Source organism: Crinia signifera, chromosome 3, assembly GCF_055691185.1.
Source record: "Crinia signifera chromosome 3, ASM5569118v1, whole genome shotgun sequence".
Taxonomy (NCBI): Eukaryota; Metazoa; Chordata; class Amphibia; order Anura; family Myobatrachidae; genus Crinia; species Crinia signifera.
This window is the reverse complement of record NC_139219.1, coordinates 129,786,656-129,802,293: the sequence shown is the minus strand read 5'-3', so window position 1 is coordinate 129,802,293 and position 15,638 is coordinate 129,786,656. Positions and strand designations below refer to the sequence as shown.

The window sequence follows — 15,638 nt, the reverse complement described above, 5'->3', positions numbered from 1 at the left end:
AAAACATGCACTGTTGGGGGTCCTTGAGGACTGAGGTTGAGAATCACTGCTTTAAACTAAGCAGTAGGGGATAACCTAAAAAGGCTGGATGGAGGGTCAAAAAAAATGATGATGGCAAGAAGTGTTGATGATAAGGTATGAGTTTTAAAAGCTGGGGCTGGTCAAGTCTGACGAGCATAGAGTGCACTCCAGGAGAGGGGATAAATCTTGGAGGAAAATGTGACAGGAAGTGATCGGACGATGAGCAGAGGGGGCAGGATGAAGTGTGGCCCACTTTTACTCCTGTATTGTGATGTTTTTTTTCTACAATGCTGTTCAGCATTTCAGCCTATTTTTATATAAATTTGTTTTATAGTTGTATTTATAACTTACACACATTATACACACCAATAATTTGTAGTCCTAAATATGTCATTTCATTTGTCTTAAATTCAGGAGGAAATGTACATTTTCATGGAATACTGTGATGAAGGTACTTTGGAGGAAGTTTCTAGGCTTGGTCTTCAGGAACACGTAATAAGACTTTACACCAAGCAGATCACCATCGCAATAAATGTGCTTCATGAACATGGTATTGTTCATCGAGATATTAAAGGTAAAGATTAGATTAGTATTTTAATGTTTATTTTAAAGACATTACATGATGTACCTGGCTGGGTGCAAGATATCCAAGTAGATATAGTACAGGTTATCAGTCCTTATTCTAAATGCTCGGGACCAGGAGCATTTAGGATAAGGGATTATTTGGGATTTTGGAATATATATAAATATATATTTTTCATACTAACCTGGTCCCCCGACATCCACGGTGTCCCACGGCAGCTTTCAGAAGCCTCTTAAGCGGCATCTCAGGTCCCAGGAATGCATTGCGTGAGAGCGCCGGTGACATCACCGGCGCACTCGCGTAATGCACCCCTGGGGCCGCAGATGTCACCGAAGAGAATCGCAGAGGCCACCGTGGAAAACACTGTTTTTGGAATATTTCGGTTTTGGAATACACGGATAAGGGAGACCCGACCTGTAGTGCTGTTTCTCTCCTAGGTTCATAGAGAGCAGTGATGTCACTTGTGTCAAATTACTAATTTTTGAATGTGTTGAAGTAGAGATTTAAGTGAAGGTGATGAACCCTTAGGATACTTCTAGTAATTCTCAATCCTTGCTGCATGCAAGCATACTAAATAGCCTGGTCACAATGGTAATCATGACCCCTGCCCTTCACTTGCTCTACAGAAAAGCTGGTGTGGGACAACAGAGCATCTGTTTGTCATATGCCTGGAATTTTTTTTGCTGTATAGTAGTTCTTAAAAGGTTATTAATAACGGTACTTATGTAGTATCTGGGCGTCCGATTTAGAAATCGCATCGCATGCGACCAAATCGTATGCGATGGTCAAGATTTTTCCATAGGATTCAATGTTAAAATGGTCTCAGTCCATTTTAACATAGAATTCAATGGGAAAAAGGGGTCATTTTCCTTTCCCCACTATCCAAGTGGGCATGGAGTTGGATATAAACCTGTGGCGAGCGTAGCGAGCCACCGAGCCCGAAGCGTGGCGAGCGTAGCGAGCCCCGCGAGGGGACACCGAATACTTTTTAAGAAATATGCGTCCCCTCGCGGGGCTCGCTTCGCTCGCCACGCATCGGGCTCGCCACGCTATATAAAATCAACTCTATGCCCACTTGGATAGTGGGGAAATGAACAGGACCTTCTTAACATTGAATCCTATGCAAAATCGCATCGCATCTGATTGTATGCCTTAAGGTAAGGCATACAATCACAAAATCGGCAGCCCAGATACTACATAAGTACCTTAATAACTTGTATTAATTGAGTGAACGTGTAACAAGGGTGCATGGCTGCTTTATATAATATACAGTAACTCTGTTAGTTCATTCCTCTTCTAATCTCAATTGCTATGATGTATGTTCCCAGGAGCAAATATATTCCTCACATCTTCTGGCCTAATTAAGTTGGGAGACTTTGGCTGCTCTGTGAAATTGAAGAACAATGTGCAGACCATGCCTGGTGAAGTAAACAGCACACTGGGAACAGCAGGTATGTAAACAATGTCCTTCTATAGGTGTTTTCATTGTATGTTACATTTAAGCAGCTGATAGCAGGAGGGAGCCATCAGCATTCGTGGTCTATGTTCTGTTTTCTTGATCATTTGCCATTTAGTCAGAATTACTGCAAACATGCTTCTCCCATAGCTGCCAATTAAAAACTCTCATTTCTAACCAATGACCCATTTTAAAACCAAGAAATGAAAAATAACTAAGGTTTTATATTAGGTTAAGAGTTATGTATTGCCAGTTTATAAATAATCAGTCCTTTTCTTTGTTCATATCTCTGCAGCGTACATGGCCCCAGAAGTGATCACCAGAGCTAAGGGAGAAGGACACGGGCGAGCAGCAGACATTTGGAGTCTTGGCTGTGTCTTAATCGAAATGGTTACTGGAAAAGTAAGACAAATCTGTGTCCTGCCCCAGCTACTAATAATAACCCCTAAAGTAACCAGATTATTTTTCATTCATTGTTTTGGGACCCAATAACATTTATACACAGTCTTTACACACTGGATTGTTACCATTTACATATTTGGTCATGAATTCAGACTTTGAATTCAAGCAAGGCAGTGCCAGTTTTTATATCTGCAACACGTGACCATTTTCCACCCACTAGGAATAATCGTTTAATCTGTCCTTCTGGTGCTTGTCATAAACTAGTGTTTATTCTAGCACCCACCATCTTTGAAAACACATGCAGTTCCTCTTCCCTGCCTGGGGTGTTGCTTTCTGCTGTAGTGCTTCTAGCACAGTGTGGTCTGTATATCAGCACTGATATGCAAACCAAACCTGTTCTAGAAACACCACAGCAGACAGCGACACCCCCAGGCAGGGAAGAGGAACTGCATGGCTTTTCAAAGATGGCGGGTGCATGAAACAAATGCTAAACTGTAAAGCTGTATGTTGGGAATGGACTGAACTTTTGGAAGACAGAGGAGCTTCTTGTTCTTGAATTCCATGTAGCAGAGTTCCCAATGGTCTATATTTTAGCTATATCCATGCTTGGCCACAAGGGACTTAATTAAGTACCTCACCTGTGCTGAGCCATAGATATATTTAAAACCTGGACTGTTGGGATGCTTTCAGGACCACTTTGGGAACATCTCTGGAGTGTGTGAGGAAACCCATGCAAACATGGGAAAGACCTGCACCTCTACACAGATACTGCTTTGTTTGGGACTTTTGAACTTTCTTTAACCTGCATATGTGATTTTGATTGGTCTGTGTGGTAATTTTTCACTAACTTTGCTGCCCAACAAATGCAAACACAAGATTTGTTACTGGGATAAACATGTAGGGTCATCAACTGACATCAAGCATATCAATATTTGCTTTTGATTTGTAATATATATATGTTCACACAGAAGTATACCCTAGTGTTTCAGTATAATATGGCCATCCCGATGTGCCCAAAGTTCTAGGTGATCCAGTAGTTCAGCTGTCATGGCACAAGCCCAGATTTCTGCACGTGTGGACACGATACCCTTGTATTTCTAATGTTCCCTTTATTAGGAAATGTGATGACCAGACAGACAAGAATGAACTTTGATCTTACAAATATTATTACAAGTACATATAGGTCTCCCTCTAATTAGTCAGCTAGGAAAAGTTTCCAAATTTTATCTGGTCATATTAGTTTTTTTTCCCCTAGTCTTTTGGTTAAGTGAATGTAATACTATGAATATTTGTTATATTTTACAATGTATTTTTCAAAAATGCTGGATTTCTGCCTGTAATGCTTGATTTAACACAGCAACTACTCTAATAGTGTTATTTCCATGTTACAGAGACCATGGCATGAATATGAACACAACTTCCAGATCATGTACAAAGTAGGGATGGGACACAAGCCCCCCATTCCGGATCGAATAAGCCCAGAAGGAAAAGATTTTCTTTCTCATTGTATGGAAAGTGACCCAAAGAAACGATGGACGGCTAGCCAGCTCCTGGACCATCCATTTGTCAAGGTTTGCAAAACGCAACATTTTAATTTTGATGTCCGGCCATATAAGCATCTTGGCAATTTCCGTATTGGTTATGTCATTATGCATTTATTAACAGTTTCTTATATCGCGCATGCATATTCCGCAGCGCTTTACAGAGAATGTTTCAACATTCACATCAGTCCCTGCCCCAGTGGAGCTTACAGCTATGTTCCCTACCACATGTACACGCGCACACACACACATTCTAGGGTTAACTTGCTGGGAGCCAATTAGCCTACCAATATATTTTTTGAATTGTGGGAGTCAACCAGAGTATCTGGAGGAAACCCACACAAGTACGGGGAGAATATACAAACTCTGCACAGTTAGAGCCATGGTGGGAATCGAACCCATGCCCTCAGTGCTGTGAGGCAGTGATTCTAACCATTACACCATCCGTACTGCCCAGGCATTTTGTCTTGATCATTTGCATCTCTGTGTAAGGGCTTGTTTTGTTGAGTAATCCTGTATATGTGGTACAGGAATCCTTATGGAACCCATGTATACAATTAAAGAATCCATCGGGGGCACTTATTTTTCTTTGGTACTTGTTTAGTTTCATGGCGTCAGCATGGCCGTGCGTCTGAGTCCCTCTTTTTTTAAGGTTCAGCCTAATCAGGTTATTGACCAAATGAACAGTAAAAATAACTTTCTACAATTTATATAGGAAGCTTAATCTAACCGTGGGAAAATCCCATATTGATTTTGCTACATATTGTAAAGTAGCTGTAGGTTAGCGGTGCAGACATTACATTAATGTTCTTGAAGTGAACAGGGTAAGATTTCATGTAGCCTAAGCAGCCTTGGTCTCACATGTCTCCTCTCCTGCAGGTTTGCACAGATGAAGAATAAAGCTGTAGAGAAAATATGGCCTAATGTATTTCAGCAAGTCATCTCTTAATCACTACTGTATGTAATATTTACATAAAGACGAAGCTGAGGCACGCAGTGCAACTTTGTGTATTACCGTGACTTAAGACTGCACATGTGACAGCCGTCACTTCTCCTCCTGCTGCTCTTTTACATGTTCTCCATGTGACAATGTCCTGCACGTTTTTTTATTTTATTTTATTTTATTTTTTAATGTAAAAACCGCATGTATCAGTGAAGTGCCATTACTACTGTAAATGGACCATTGTGTTTTCATTTGTTCTCCAGCTTTTTATTTCTCATATGATTGAGAACTGTAATAAAACCTAGTACTGTTTTAAACTCTTCAAGCTCTGACGCAAGTTGTAGTATTACCAAGCATTCTGGACCTTGTAAATGTTTTACTTTCCCTGTTCAGTGCACTGTGATCCTGTCATTTTATGGCCAGCTTTTGAATTTGTTATGCAAGAAAAAAGTTAATTAATTAAATTCAAAGAACATTTTCTTAATAAATGGTTTATTTTAAAATGTGTAAGTGTTTTATTTCCTGTTTTCCAATTTACTGATATGTTGGTGATAGAAAAGGGCAGGAAAGGCTAGAATGTATTCATTAAAACCATATTAATTATATAACTAACTTTTTGGTACACTACTAAATAACAAAAATGGTTAAAGTGCTTTCATTGTAGGGTATTCACATTCAAATTAGAAGTCTTTAGGAATTGTAACTGTTTCGTTTGTAGCCCCTTTTTATTGAATGTACAATATTTTAATTAAAAGCTGTTTCACAGATAGGTCTGGGATATTCCTTTGTTATTTATCAGTTAAGAAGGTAAATTCTTTTGTTGATTTCAAATGTGATATTTGAATTTGGAGGCTGTTGCTGTGCACCCAAAATATGTGGTCTCAATGCAAGTGTACCATTAAGGCAGGAGTTCCCAAACTTTTTTGAATCATGCTGTCCTAGAGCAGTGGTCTCCAACCTTTTTTGGGGCGGGAGCTACTCGCAGCAAAATAAGCCACCCGAAGAGCTACCAAAATAAAAGAAAGAAATCTGCCTAATGACCAAATAATGCCCTTTACACATTATGCCACACACTGTAATGCCTCTGACACATTATGCCACATGCCACAATGCCCCAGACACAATATGCTACACACTGCAATGTCCAATATGCCGCATACATACCTCCCAACACTGGAGGCAGAGGATAGTCACGCGCATGAAATTAGGGGGCATGACCTACTATTGTGGAACTCCTACGAGGCCACATCCCCCATTTTTTTGCGCTATGGGGGCATTGCCAGTGCTCTGAGAGCTGCTGGCCATGCCCCCAGCCTCTCTGAACAGATGCTGTGCCATATATACACGTGCCACCAGCAATGGCAGTTACACAATGCCACCAATACCCACACTAATGCCATAAACACAATGCGCCCCAGCAGTGCCAGATAAACAATGGCTGCCTAATTTTGGTGCCATTATATATAAATACTCTGGCGGTACTGTGTGCGCGTGCCAAAAATTAGGTGTAGCCACATGCCATGCGGCCAATGAAAGTGGGGGTATCCTACACATATGCCCCCAATAGTGCAGTGCCAGATATACATATATGCCCCCAATTGTGCCAGGTATGCCCCCAATCGTGCCAGATACATACATGCCTCCAATATAGTGCCAGATATGCCCCCAAGAGTGCAGGTATGCCCCCAATAGTGGCAGATACACATATGCCTCCAATATAGTGCCAGGTATGCCCCCAATAGTGCCAGGTGTGCTCCCAATAGTGGCAGATACACATATGCCCCCAATACAGTGCCAGGTATGCCCCCAATAGTGCCAGATACAGGTATGCTCCTAATAGTGGCAGATTTACATATGCCACCAAAAGTGCCAGGTATGCCCCTAATAGTGCCAAGTATGCCCCTACAGTCCCAGCAATACATATGCCCCCAGTGCCAGAAATACATTTGCCCCAATTAATTTAAGAGTAGCAGAACAACTCACCGTTGTTGCTCCTGCTGCTGCCGGGGAGAAGAGGTAGTGAAGGAGGCCCTGGGAGCTGACCCACGGTCCAGTGAAGCAGCGCCGACGATGGAGTGCAGCACCAGCAAGAAAGTGACCTCCGGCTGCAAACTGGGTCACTTAACAGCCAGAGGTCACTTTCTTGCGGTGGTGACCTGTTGCCAAGCGACAACCGCTGCACGTCGGAAGGGAATCGGCAGAAGCGCTCTGTGTGCAGAGGTGTCTGCACCCACAGCGCTGGGGATTGCCTGGGCCCTGGGAGCGCTCTGGAACCGGCTCCTTACAGAAGGGGATCGTGGGGGAATGACCTCCCGCGATGGCGGCTGCCATCTTGGAAGGGCTTACAGTCTGAAATCCCTCCGGGGAAGTGAGGACTGTCACAGGTGTCTGGTGGTGCCGGACGACTCCAAGTGATCCCAGCAGAGGGAAGGCACTAGGAGGTGAGGAGACTACATTGTGGGAGCGGCTAAAAAGCGGGAAAAGGGGTGCCAATTCAGGCTTCCCACCCCGCTGAAGCAGGAACTTGGTTCCTTCACACCTGTGTGCGGGCGTCATTTTCTCTCCACAGTGTGAGCTGAATGCTGGCTATATCCTGTTACTGCACACAGAATTGATTCTCCTGGAAGCGCTGCCCCCGCTGAGGATGAGAAGTCGCAGAGACAGCAAGCAGACAGATAAGTATTAATCGTTATACTGCCTGGTACTTTGCCTGAGATTTTGCACCGTGGGTTAATAATGACTGACACGGGTGATGCTGCAGCTGTGTGTGTGTGGGGGGGGGGCGGACATGTCTTTAAACTGCAGCATTTGCGGGGTTAATTATTCATGTAAACAGATGGACCAAGGGGAACCTTGCACTGCTTGTAAGTCTGTGCCTGACAAAACACAAAAGCTGGGTCTGAGCAACTGGAACCAGCGTGGGCTGCAGCCTTAGGGAGGTCTATGAATGCCTTGGTTGAGGCACTGAATAGGCAGAGGGACAGTTTAATCAGGTCTCCTGGCCCCAGTTCTTCCTCCCAATGCTCTATGTCTATGGGGTCCATTGCTCCTGCGCAAGTGGATCCCATGGTGTTGCAGGTCATTCAGGACACTGCGCACGCGGTGCATAAAATGAATGCACTTATGGAAAAGTTTGCAAAAGCCCCTGATAGTCCTTCTTCTAGATGGCCTTCTGTTACACACACACACACCCCCCCCCCCCCCCCCCCTGTTAGCTGATTCAGATGATGGTGGGTGTGCAGATGATTTGTCTGCTGCTCATAGGGAAGAAGCGGAATAATCTGTCCCTGGTATTGAGGATCTTACCCTGGCTGTTAGACAGGGTTTAGACCTGTCAGAAGAAGATAAAGTTCAGGCTCAGTGCAAATTTAAAAGAATGCGCAGAGAAGCTGTTACTTTCCCCGCAGACCCCGGTATGGTCTCGTTGTTAGGGGAGGCTTGGAAGGTACCTGACAAAAAGGTGTCTGTCCAAGAGATCTGCAAATATGTATCCCATGCCAGAAGAACATGTTAAAATATGGGAGAGCGTCCCATTGGTTGATGTGCCGGTGGCTAAACTGTCAAAGGCCAAGGCTTGGCCAGTTCAGGGTAGTGCAGCTTTCAAGGATCCGGTGGATAAAAAAGTGGAAGGATGCCTAAAAGCTGTTTTTGAGGGAGTAGGATTTACACTCCGCTGCATTATTGCCTCAGCTTGGGTAGCGAAGGCTATGATTAAGTGGGCTGAGGCTTTGGCTGATCAGCTGCGACCTGATTCTGAGGCATTTTTTCTGGCAGAAAAGCTCAGGTGTGCTGCAGAATACATCACTGAGGCTGGGGAGGAAGACGCCAAGATGGCGTCCAAGGTTTCCACCACTTCAGTGTCAGCAAGGCGAGCCCTTTGGCTGAAGGCCTGGGATGCTGACAGTGAATCTAAGAAAGCCCTGGAAATGTTAGAGTTCAAAGGGGAATTGTTTTTTGGCTCTGAACTAGAAGCCATTATTAATCAGGCAACAGGAGGTAAAAGTACCTTCTTGCCTACCACCGTTAAGGCCTCAGGTTCTAAGTTTGGGGCATTTAAACCTACTTTTCGCCCTTCCTTTCGTGGGGATGCTTCCAGATGTGGACAAGGTGGGGAGAGGAAGATTCCCGGCAGGTAGAGGTAAGGCTGCCAAAACCAGGTTTGGGGCCTTCAGTAAGAAGCAAGTGTCAAAAGGAGAGGATAAATCCTTCGCATGACGGGGTACTGGCTCCCCGTTCTGGTCTCAGAGTGGGGGGTCGCCTCATGCAGTATCGGGACAGATGGGATCTTTCATCATCCGACCAGTGGGTTCGGTCCATTGTCTACAGGTTACATCGGATAAATCGAGAGGCCAGGGCATGCACGGTTCTTCTAGAAGCAGCCTCGAATCTCAGGGAGAAGGGCGTTGCGGTCCCGGTCCCTCAGGAGGAACACAGGAAGGGTTTTTATTCGATACTCTTCTTGGTGCCCAAACCAGATGGGTCAGTCAGACCATTCTAAATTTGAAATCCCTAAATCAACACCTATGGGTGGATCATTTCCCAATGAAGTCTCTCCGCTCTGTGCTTGGCAGCATAGAGCCAGGGGAATTTTTAGCATCCATAGACATCCAGGATGCATATCTGCACATACCAATATGCAAGGAACATCAGTCTCTTCTTCGCTTCGCAATAGGGGAGACTCATTTGCAGTTCCAGGCCCTACCCTTTGGCCTGGCCACAGCGCCCAGGGTATTTACAAAGGTGATGGCAGTAATGGCTGCGTCACTGAGGCTCAGGGGGATTGTCATCATCCCATACTTAGACGACCTGCTATTCAAAGCGGAGTCAGAGAACAAGTTGGTGGAAAACCTGTCCATAGCAACTTAGTTTTTGCAGGACATGGAATGGGTTCTAAATATGGCCAAATCCCATTTGACTCCGTCTCAGAGATTACTTTTTCTGGGGGTAACACTGGACACCCATTTACACAGGGTTTTCCTACCAGAATCCAAAGCAAAGGACATCTGTCGGTTAGGCCTACTGTTACTGCAGGCTCACAGGCCTACAGTTTGGCAGGGGGTGAGACTTCGGCAAGATGGTGGCGACTTTCGAGACCCTTCAATTTGCCAGGTTTCATTCCAGAAATTTGCAATGGAACATTCTATCTTGTTGGTCAGGAAATGCAAAGACCATGAAACAGGAACGTTTGATTCTCTGTAAGTAAACAAGACATTTTTTCCCTCAGCACACTGAGTAGTATTAGTAACCAATCTAGAACACTACATGATAATAGAATTCAGAGATATTGGTTACATATACCTGCACAGGTGTATGCTATGCCCCCAAGCCGTCTTCTCTGTATATTGGGGGTCCCTAGCGATATATCTAGGTGCAGGGTGCGACACCCCAAAAACTATCATAAGCTAGGAGGCCCAGCGTGGCACGCCAGTGAGATACTAAGGGCCTTATTCGAGTTCACTCTTTCAGATAAAATCCTTCTTAGATGGACAAAACCATGTGCACTGCAGGGGGGGGCAGATGTAACTTGTGCAGATCTAATTAGATTTGGGTGGGGTTTTACTTCAAATTGAGATCTATAGTGCAGTGTTAAAATAAAGCAGCCAGTATTTACCCTGCAAAGAATCACCAAAAAATCACCAAATCTATTTCTATCTGCACATGTTACATCTGCCCCCCTGCAGTGCACATGGTTTTGTCCATCTAAGAAGATTTTTGTCAGAAAGAGTGAACTAGAATGAAGGCCAATGTGTTAATAATTAGTGATAAGAAGCCGAAGCTATATATAAAGAGAGAGATAAATGAAATGTAATTCAAATAAGAGAGAGATAGTGTTAGTGAGGGAAAAGTGTTAATAGAATGTAAGGGCATGCCGCACTAAAGCCACCCAGCCCATCGAGTCCAGGAGCACCGCACCCCACACCACCGTTACCCTAAATTGGGTCTACGATTAACCAGCAAAGAGCCACATGATAATGGCTCCTTACTTGATATATCCAAACTGAGCTACCTACCTTGGAGCAACCCCAGACTACTCCATGTGGCATATCAGGACCCACATCTCCTCCTAATATGGGCTCCCTTCTGCCTCTAACAACATACATACAGATAGTGGTAGATGCTCAATTAGTTCAGTAATATTACCCAGGTGCATGAGGGAGGGGTTAATTACTGGGTAAGTAAACAAGACATTTTTTCCCTCAGCACACTGAGTAGTATTAGTAACCAATCTAGAACACTACATGATAATGGAATTCAGAGATATTGGTTACATATACCTGCGCAGGTGTATGCTATGCCCCCAAGCCGCGTCAAGGCTTCTCTGTATATTGGGGTCCCTAGCGATATATCTAGGTGCAGGGTGCGACACCCCAAAAAACTATCATAAGCTAGGAGGCCCAGCGCGGCACGCCAGTGAGATGCTAAGTTTTAATAATTAGTGATAAGAAGCCGAAGCTATATATAAAGAGAGAGTTTGATTCTCTCTAAGGAGACAAAGGAGTCTTTACTTTGGTGGACGGACATAGAGATGTTGCAGCTGGGGCGGTCCCTTCACTCATGGGACTGGGTGGTGATAACGACCGACGCCAGTCTCAGGGGTTGGGGGGCAGTTGCCCTTCACCATCGGTTGCAGGGTCTTTGGTCCAAGCAGGAATCCAGACTTCCAATAAATATATTGGAGCTTCGGGCAGTTTGGAAGACTCTCTTCAGCTGGCCGAGGAGAGTTTGAAAGGCCTTCCTATCCGAGTGCAGTCAGACAATGCCACGTCTGTGGCATACCTGAATCATCAGGGCGGGACTCGCAGCAGGATGGCAATGCAGGAAGTCTCACGGATCCTTACCCGGTTCTGTCTGCTGTCTTCTTTCCGGGGATCTGGAATGTAGAAGCGGATTTCCTCAGCAGGGAGGATCTGCTGGAGGGGGAATTGTCCTTTCATCCGGAGGTATTCCAGGAACTTGTGAGTCTCTGGGGGCTCCCAGAGATGGATTTAATGGCATCCAGGAACAACTGTCAAGTGCCGAAGTTCTGTTCCAGGACCAGGGACCTAACCGCTTGGGCGGTGGATGCCATGACGGTCCGGTGGCAGTTTCACCTAGTGTATATCTTCTTTCTGTTCCCCATGATACCGAGGGTGTTGAAGCGAGTGAGTCTCAGCAGGTGCAAACCATTCTGATAGCACCAAACTGGCCCAAGAGGTCATGGTACTCAGACATTCAGAGGTTATCAGTGAAGTCGTGGCCTCTTCCTCAGGATCTGCTAAGACAAGGGCCGTTTCTTCACCAGGACCTTGCTCGGCTCAGTTTGACGGCCTTGCTTATGAGACCACCTTATTAAAAAAGAAAGGTCTCTCTGATGCAGTGATTCAGACTATGCTTAGGGCTCGTAAGCCAGTCTCAGCTGCAAATTATCACAGAGTATGGAAGATTTACATCAGGTGGTGTGAACGTCAAAAAGTACACACCTCCAGATTCAAGGTATCCAGATTATTGGAGTTTTTACAGGATGGATTCTCATCAGGACTGGGTTTACAGTCTTTGAAGGTACAGCTTTCTGCTTTATCTATTTATTTCCAGAAAAGGATAGCTTTTTTTGCCTGAGGGTCAGACCTTTTTACAGGGTGTTACCAGGCTAAAGCCGCCTTATAGGCAGACGGTGGCGCCGTGGGACTTATCTTTAGTTATAGTATAGAGTGGGTGGAGTGAGCGCTGCCTTACTTGTGTTGAATGCACGTGAATAAATGTATAAGAAATGAGGTAGAAAAAAGCGAAGTAAATGTTAAAGAATGCAAGATATAACTAACTAAAGAAGCCGATGTGGACTAATGTTCCTCAGGTTTTGGGATCTGGGGATGGTGCTTGTTGGGGGGGTACCTTGCATGGTATTTAAATGGTGCTCTAGGTTACACCTCAAAGGGGTCCCAACTTGGTGGGAATGTTCCTAAACAAGTGCCAGGGGAGATTCCAAAGTTTGGGAGTCGTGGACCCCCGCAAGAGAAAATACCCGGTGGCCGTCGTGAACCGGCTGTCGGTGTTTTGAATGTCGGGATCCTGTCCAGCACCCCTCACTAGAATGCGTGTTTTCCCAAATTGTAGTTTAGCGATTGGATTTTTTAAACCTTGGCGAGAAAGTCTAGAGAGATAAAGTGCCAACCAATCAGCTCACAACTATTGTTTTATAGGCTGTGCTAGAAAAAAGACAGTACTGTATCATAGGTAGGGGTTAACATCAAATTTACATGATAAAGGTGGGAGCCTTCAAATAACATTTTATAAGAAGAATAAATGTTAGCAACTAGTGTGTTAATAGAAATGGTAGAACAGCTACACCTTGTGGTGACTTGAGGACAATATTATACATGTTTATCAATTAAAAAAGGTTCACAAATACAGTATGACAGATGCTGAATTTTACCTATTTATTATATAGTTACAGAAAGTATTTATTCTTATTTGGCCTGCTGCAGACCTTACCCTCCACACCTACAAATCTGTTTGTATTCTCTCCATTTATGGTGCATCTCACCTCATTTGTCTGTTTGTTGTTAAGGCAACTCATGGACACGAGTGATCTGGATATAAAAGAGTTAAACAAAGCAAAACCACAATGGCCATAAATGCCTAAAATCCACCCAAATTAGGTAAGACATATTTCTCGTTGCTGTATAACTCGTGCTCCAAAGTTTCAACCTTTACCACACACACACCTGGGCACCTTTAAAGGGTTAATTATAAATGGGTTGGAGATTGTAAGATACGTTGCAATTTGTAGTATCCTATAAGGATAATATCCTTGGATGCAACCAGTGGGGTGCAAACTCCATAAGTGTGTTTATCACAATATCTTTGTGTTTCAGTAGATTTATGTGATTTTTATCTATTTTTGAAGCATTTAACAATAGATTTATGTTTAAATATTGTGCATTTGTGCAATAAAATGTATTTAAAAGTTCCTTTAGCGGGGAGGGGGGGGGGGGGTGGTTTAGAAATTGTGAAGATCTCTTTTGGTTTGAACCCTGGGGGAGCAAACAACAGTTTTTTTAAATTATTTATTTAATCTTATTTATACAGATCAAACGAATACAGAGTGGTCCACAGATAAAAAAAAATTAATATTTTTCACAAACCGTATCCAGACAGACGGTAAAAATAGTAAAATCACAGCATCCAAAGCAAGAATAAAAACTTGTAGATAGTCTCACTGAATCACTGGGTGAACCCGAAACAAGTTTTTATTCTTGCTTTGGATGCTGTGATTTTACTATTTTTACCGTCTGTCTGGATACGGTTTGTGGAAAATATTTTTTTTTTTTATCTGTGGACCACTCTGGATTCGTTTGATCTGTATATATCCAGTGGGAAGTCCCAGGGTCCAATGACTAAGGATACCTTTATGCGCATATAGGGCACAGGGAACAGGTCAGTGCAACAGATTGGATATTCCATGTATGGACAAATTGTGAATATCTGTCTCTGACCCATTTTATCCCTGTTTCATTTTGGCTAATTTCACGGGGAAGTGATGAATGTGTGAGAAGAGGATAAGGAACCCCCCACAATATTAGAGACAGCGCAACAGTTCTTCACCACCTTGTACAACCATTTCACCGTCATGTGCATGCCTGTAACATTATCTTTACATTTCTCAGGGATGACAAAGAACAGCTTTTTGAATATGTATGTATTAAACATCTGCAGACAAGTAATAAATTGTGAGTTTAAATATTTGCTTTTAGTGCATACTGATTTACAACAAAAATATTGGGCCGAATGTAGTGTAGGGTTTGAGAATCAGAAAGTGAGAGGTTTGGGGAGATTTTTCCCATTTTTATAAATCAATTAAAATGCAAAATCAAACTGTTTTTTCAGTGTAAATGATTGGCACTTTAAAAAAATGGGAAAACTCTCCCAAAATCTCTTACTTTTTGATTCTCACAGTCTGGAATCATCTGTGCAAGAGACATTTGAAATGTAGACAAAATGATTGCCTTTTTAAGGGTTGACTACTCCTGCAAACCTCTATAAATCTACCTATATCTCAAAAGCCAGGCAGCACCTGGTCAGACTGATTCTTGTATTTTTACCGGTATATATATTTAAGTTTAAGTTTCAAATCCATACCCATGAATCCAGACACCCAGAAAGCTAAGAAAATTATTAATTGCTGATTCTTAGGTAATGTCATTCAAATAGTTAGTGCATGTAGAAATGCTCAGAAGTTTAATGAAGGGCAAATTGGGAAATTTTGAAGTAAATCACACAAAAAACATGTTCATTAAAAAAAAAGGGAATTTACTTATTAATTCAGGATCTATCAAATATTATGTTTTTGTCTTTTTTTTTTTTTTAAGGCAAAACCTGACATGTTGGGTTGCAGTATATATTAAAAGCCCAACAAATTGGGTTTTGCCTACATTAAAATTGTCTACTTATAAAAAAAAAAACTATCCCAGCATCAAAATGATGAATAACAATGGTAATGTCGGCGCAGCTGGTGCACACAACACTTGAATTCCCACATAGAGGTGAGGAGCAGCGTTAGGCCTTTATAATATAGGAACCTGGAAATATTCTAGAAAACTGTCACTTAGTTGAAATTTCTATCTAGAAAAATAAGGCCCAAAGCCACAAGCTTTCCTTTTAATATACCTGTAATGGATGACACCACAAGATACTGAAAAAGCACACAAGGTCCAG

The 15,638-nt window shown here is 43.2% G+C and overlaps 1 protein-coding gene across 3 annotated transcripts in view; it reads left to right on the top strand.

The window, feature by feature from the left end:
• MAP3K4 (mitogen-activated protein kinase kinase kinase 4) overlaps positions 1–5,456 on the top strand; it is an 87,334-nt gene extending 81,878 nt beyond the window's left edge. For all 3 annotated transcript variants that reach the window (XM_083176503.1, XM_083176502.1, XM_083176504.1), the window contains 5 exons: positions 436–595; positions 1,933–2,055; positions 2,356–2,462; positions 3,854–4,033; positions 4,883–5,456. In XM_083176503.1, coding sequence (XP_083032629.1) covers positions 436–595; positions 1,933–2,055; positions 2,356–2,462; positions 3,854–4,033; positions 4,883–4,903 — 591 coding nt within the window. In that variant the 3' untranslated portion in view covers positions 4,904–5,456. The remainder of the gene's footprint in view (positions 1–435; positions 596–1,932; positions 2,056–2,355; positions 2,463–3,853; positions 4,034–4,882) is intronic.
• The last annotated feature ends 10,182 nt before the right edge of the window (positions 5,457–15,638 follow it).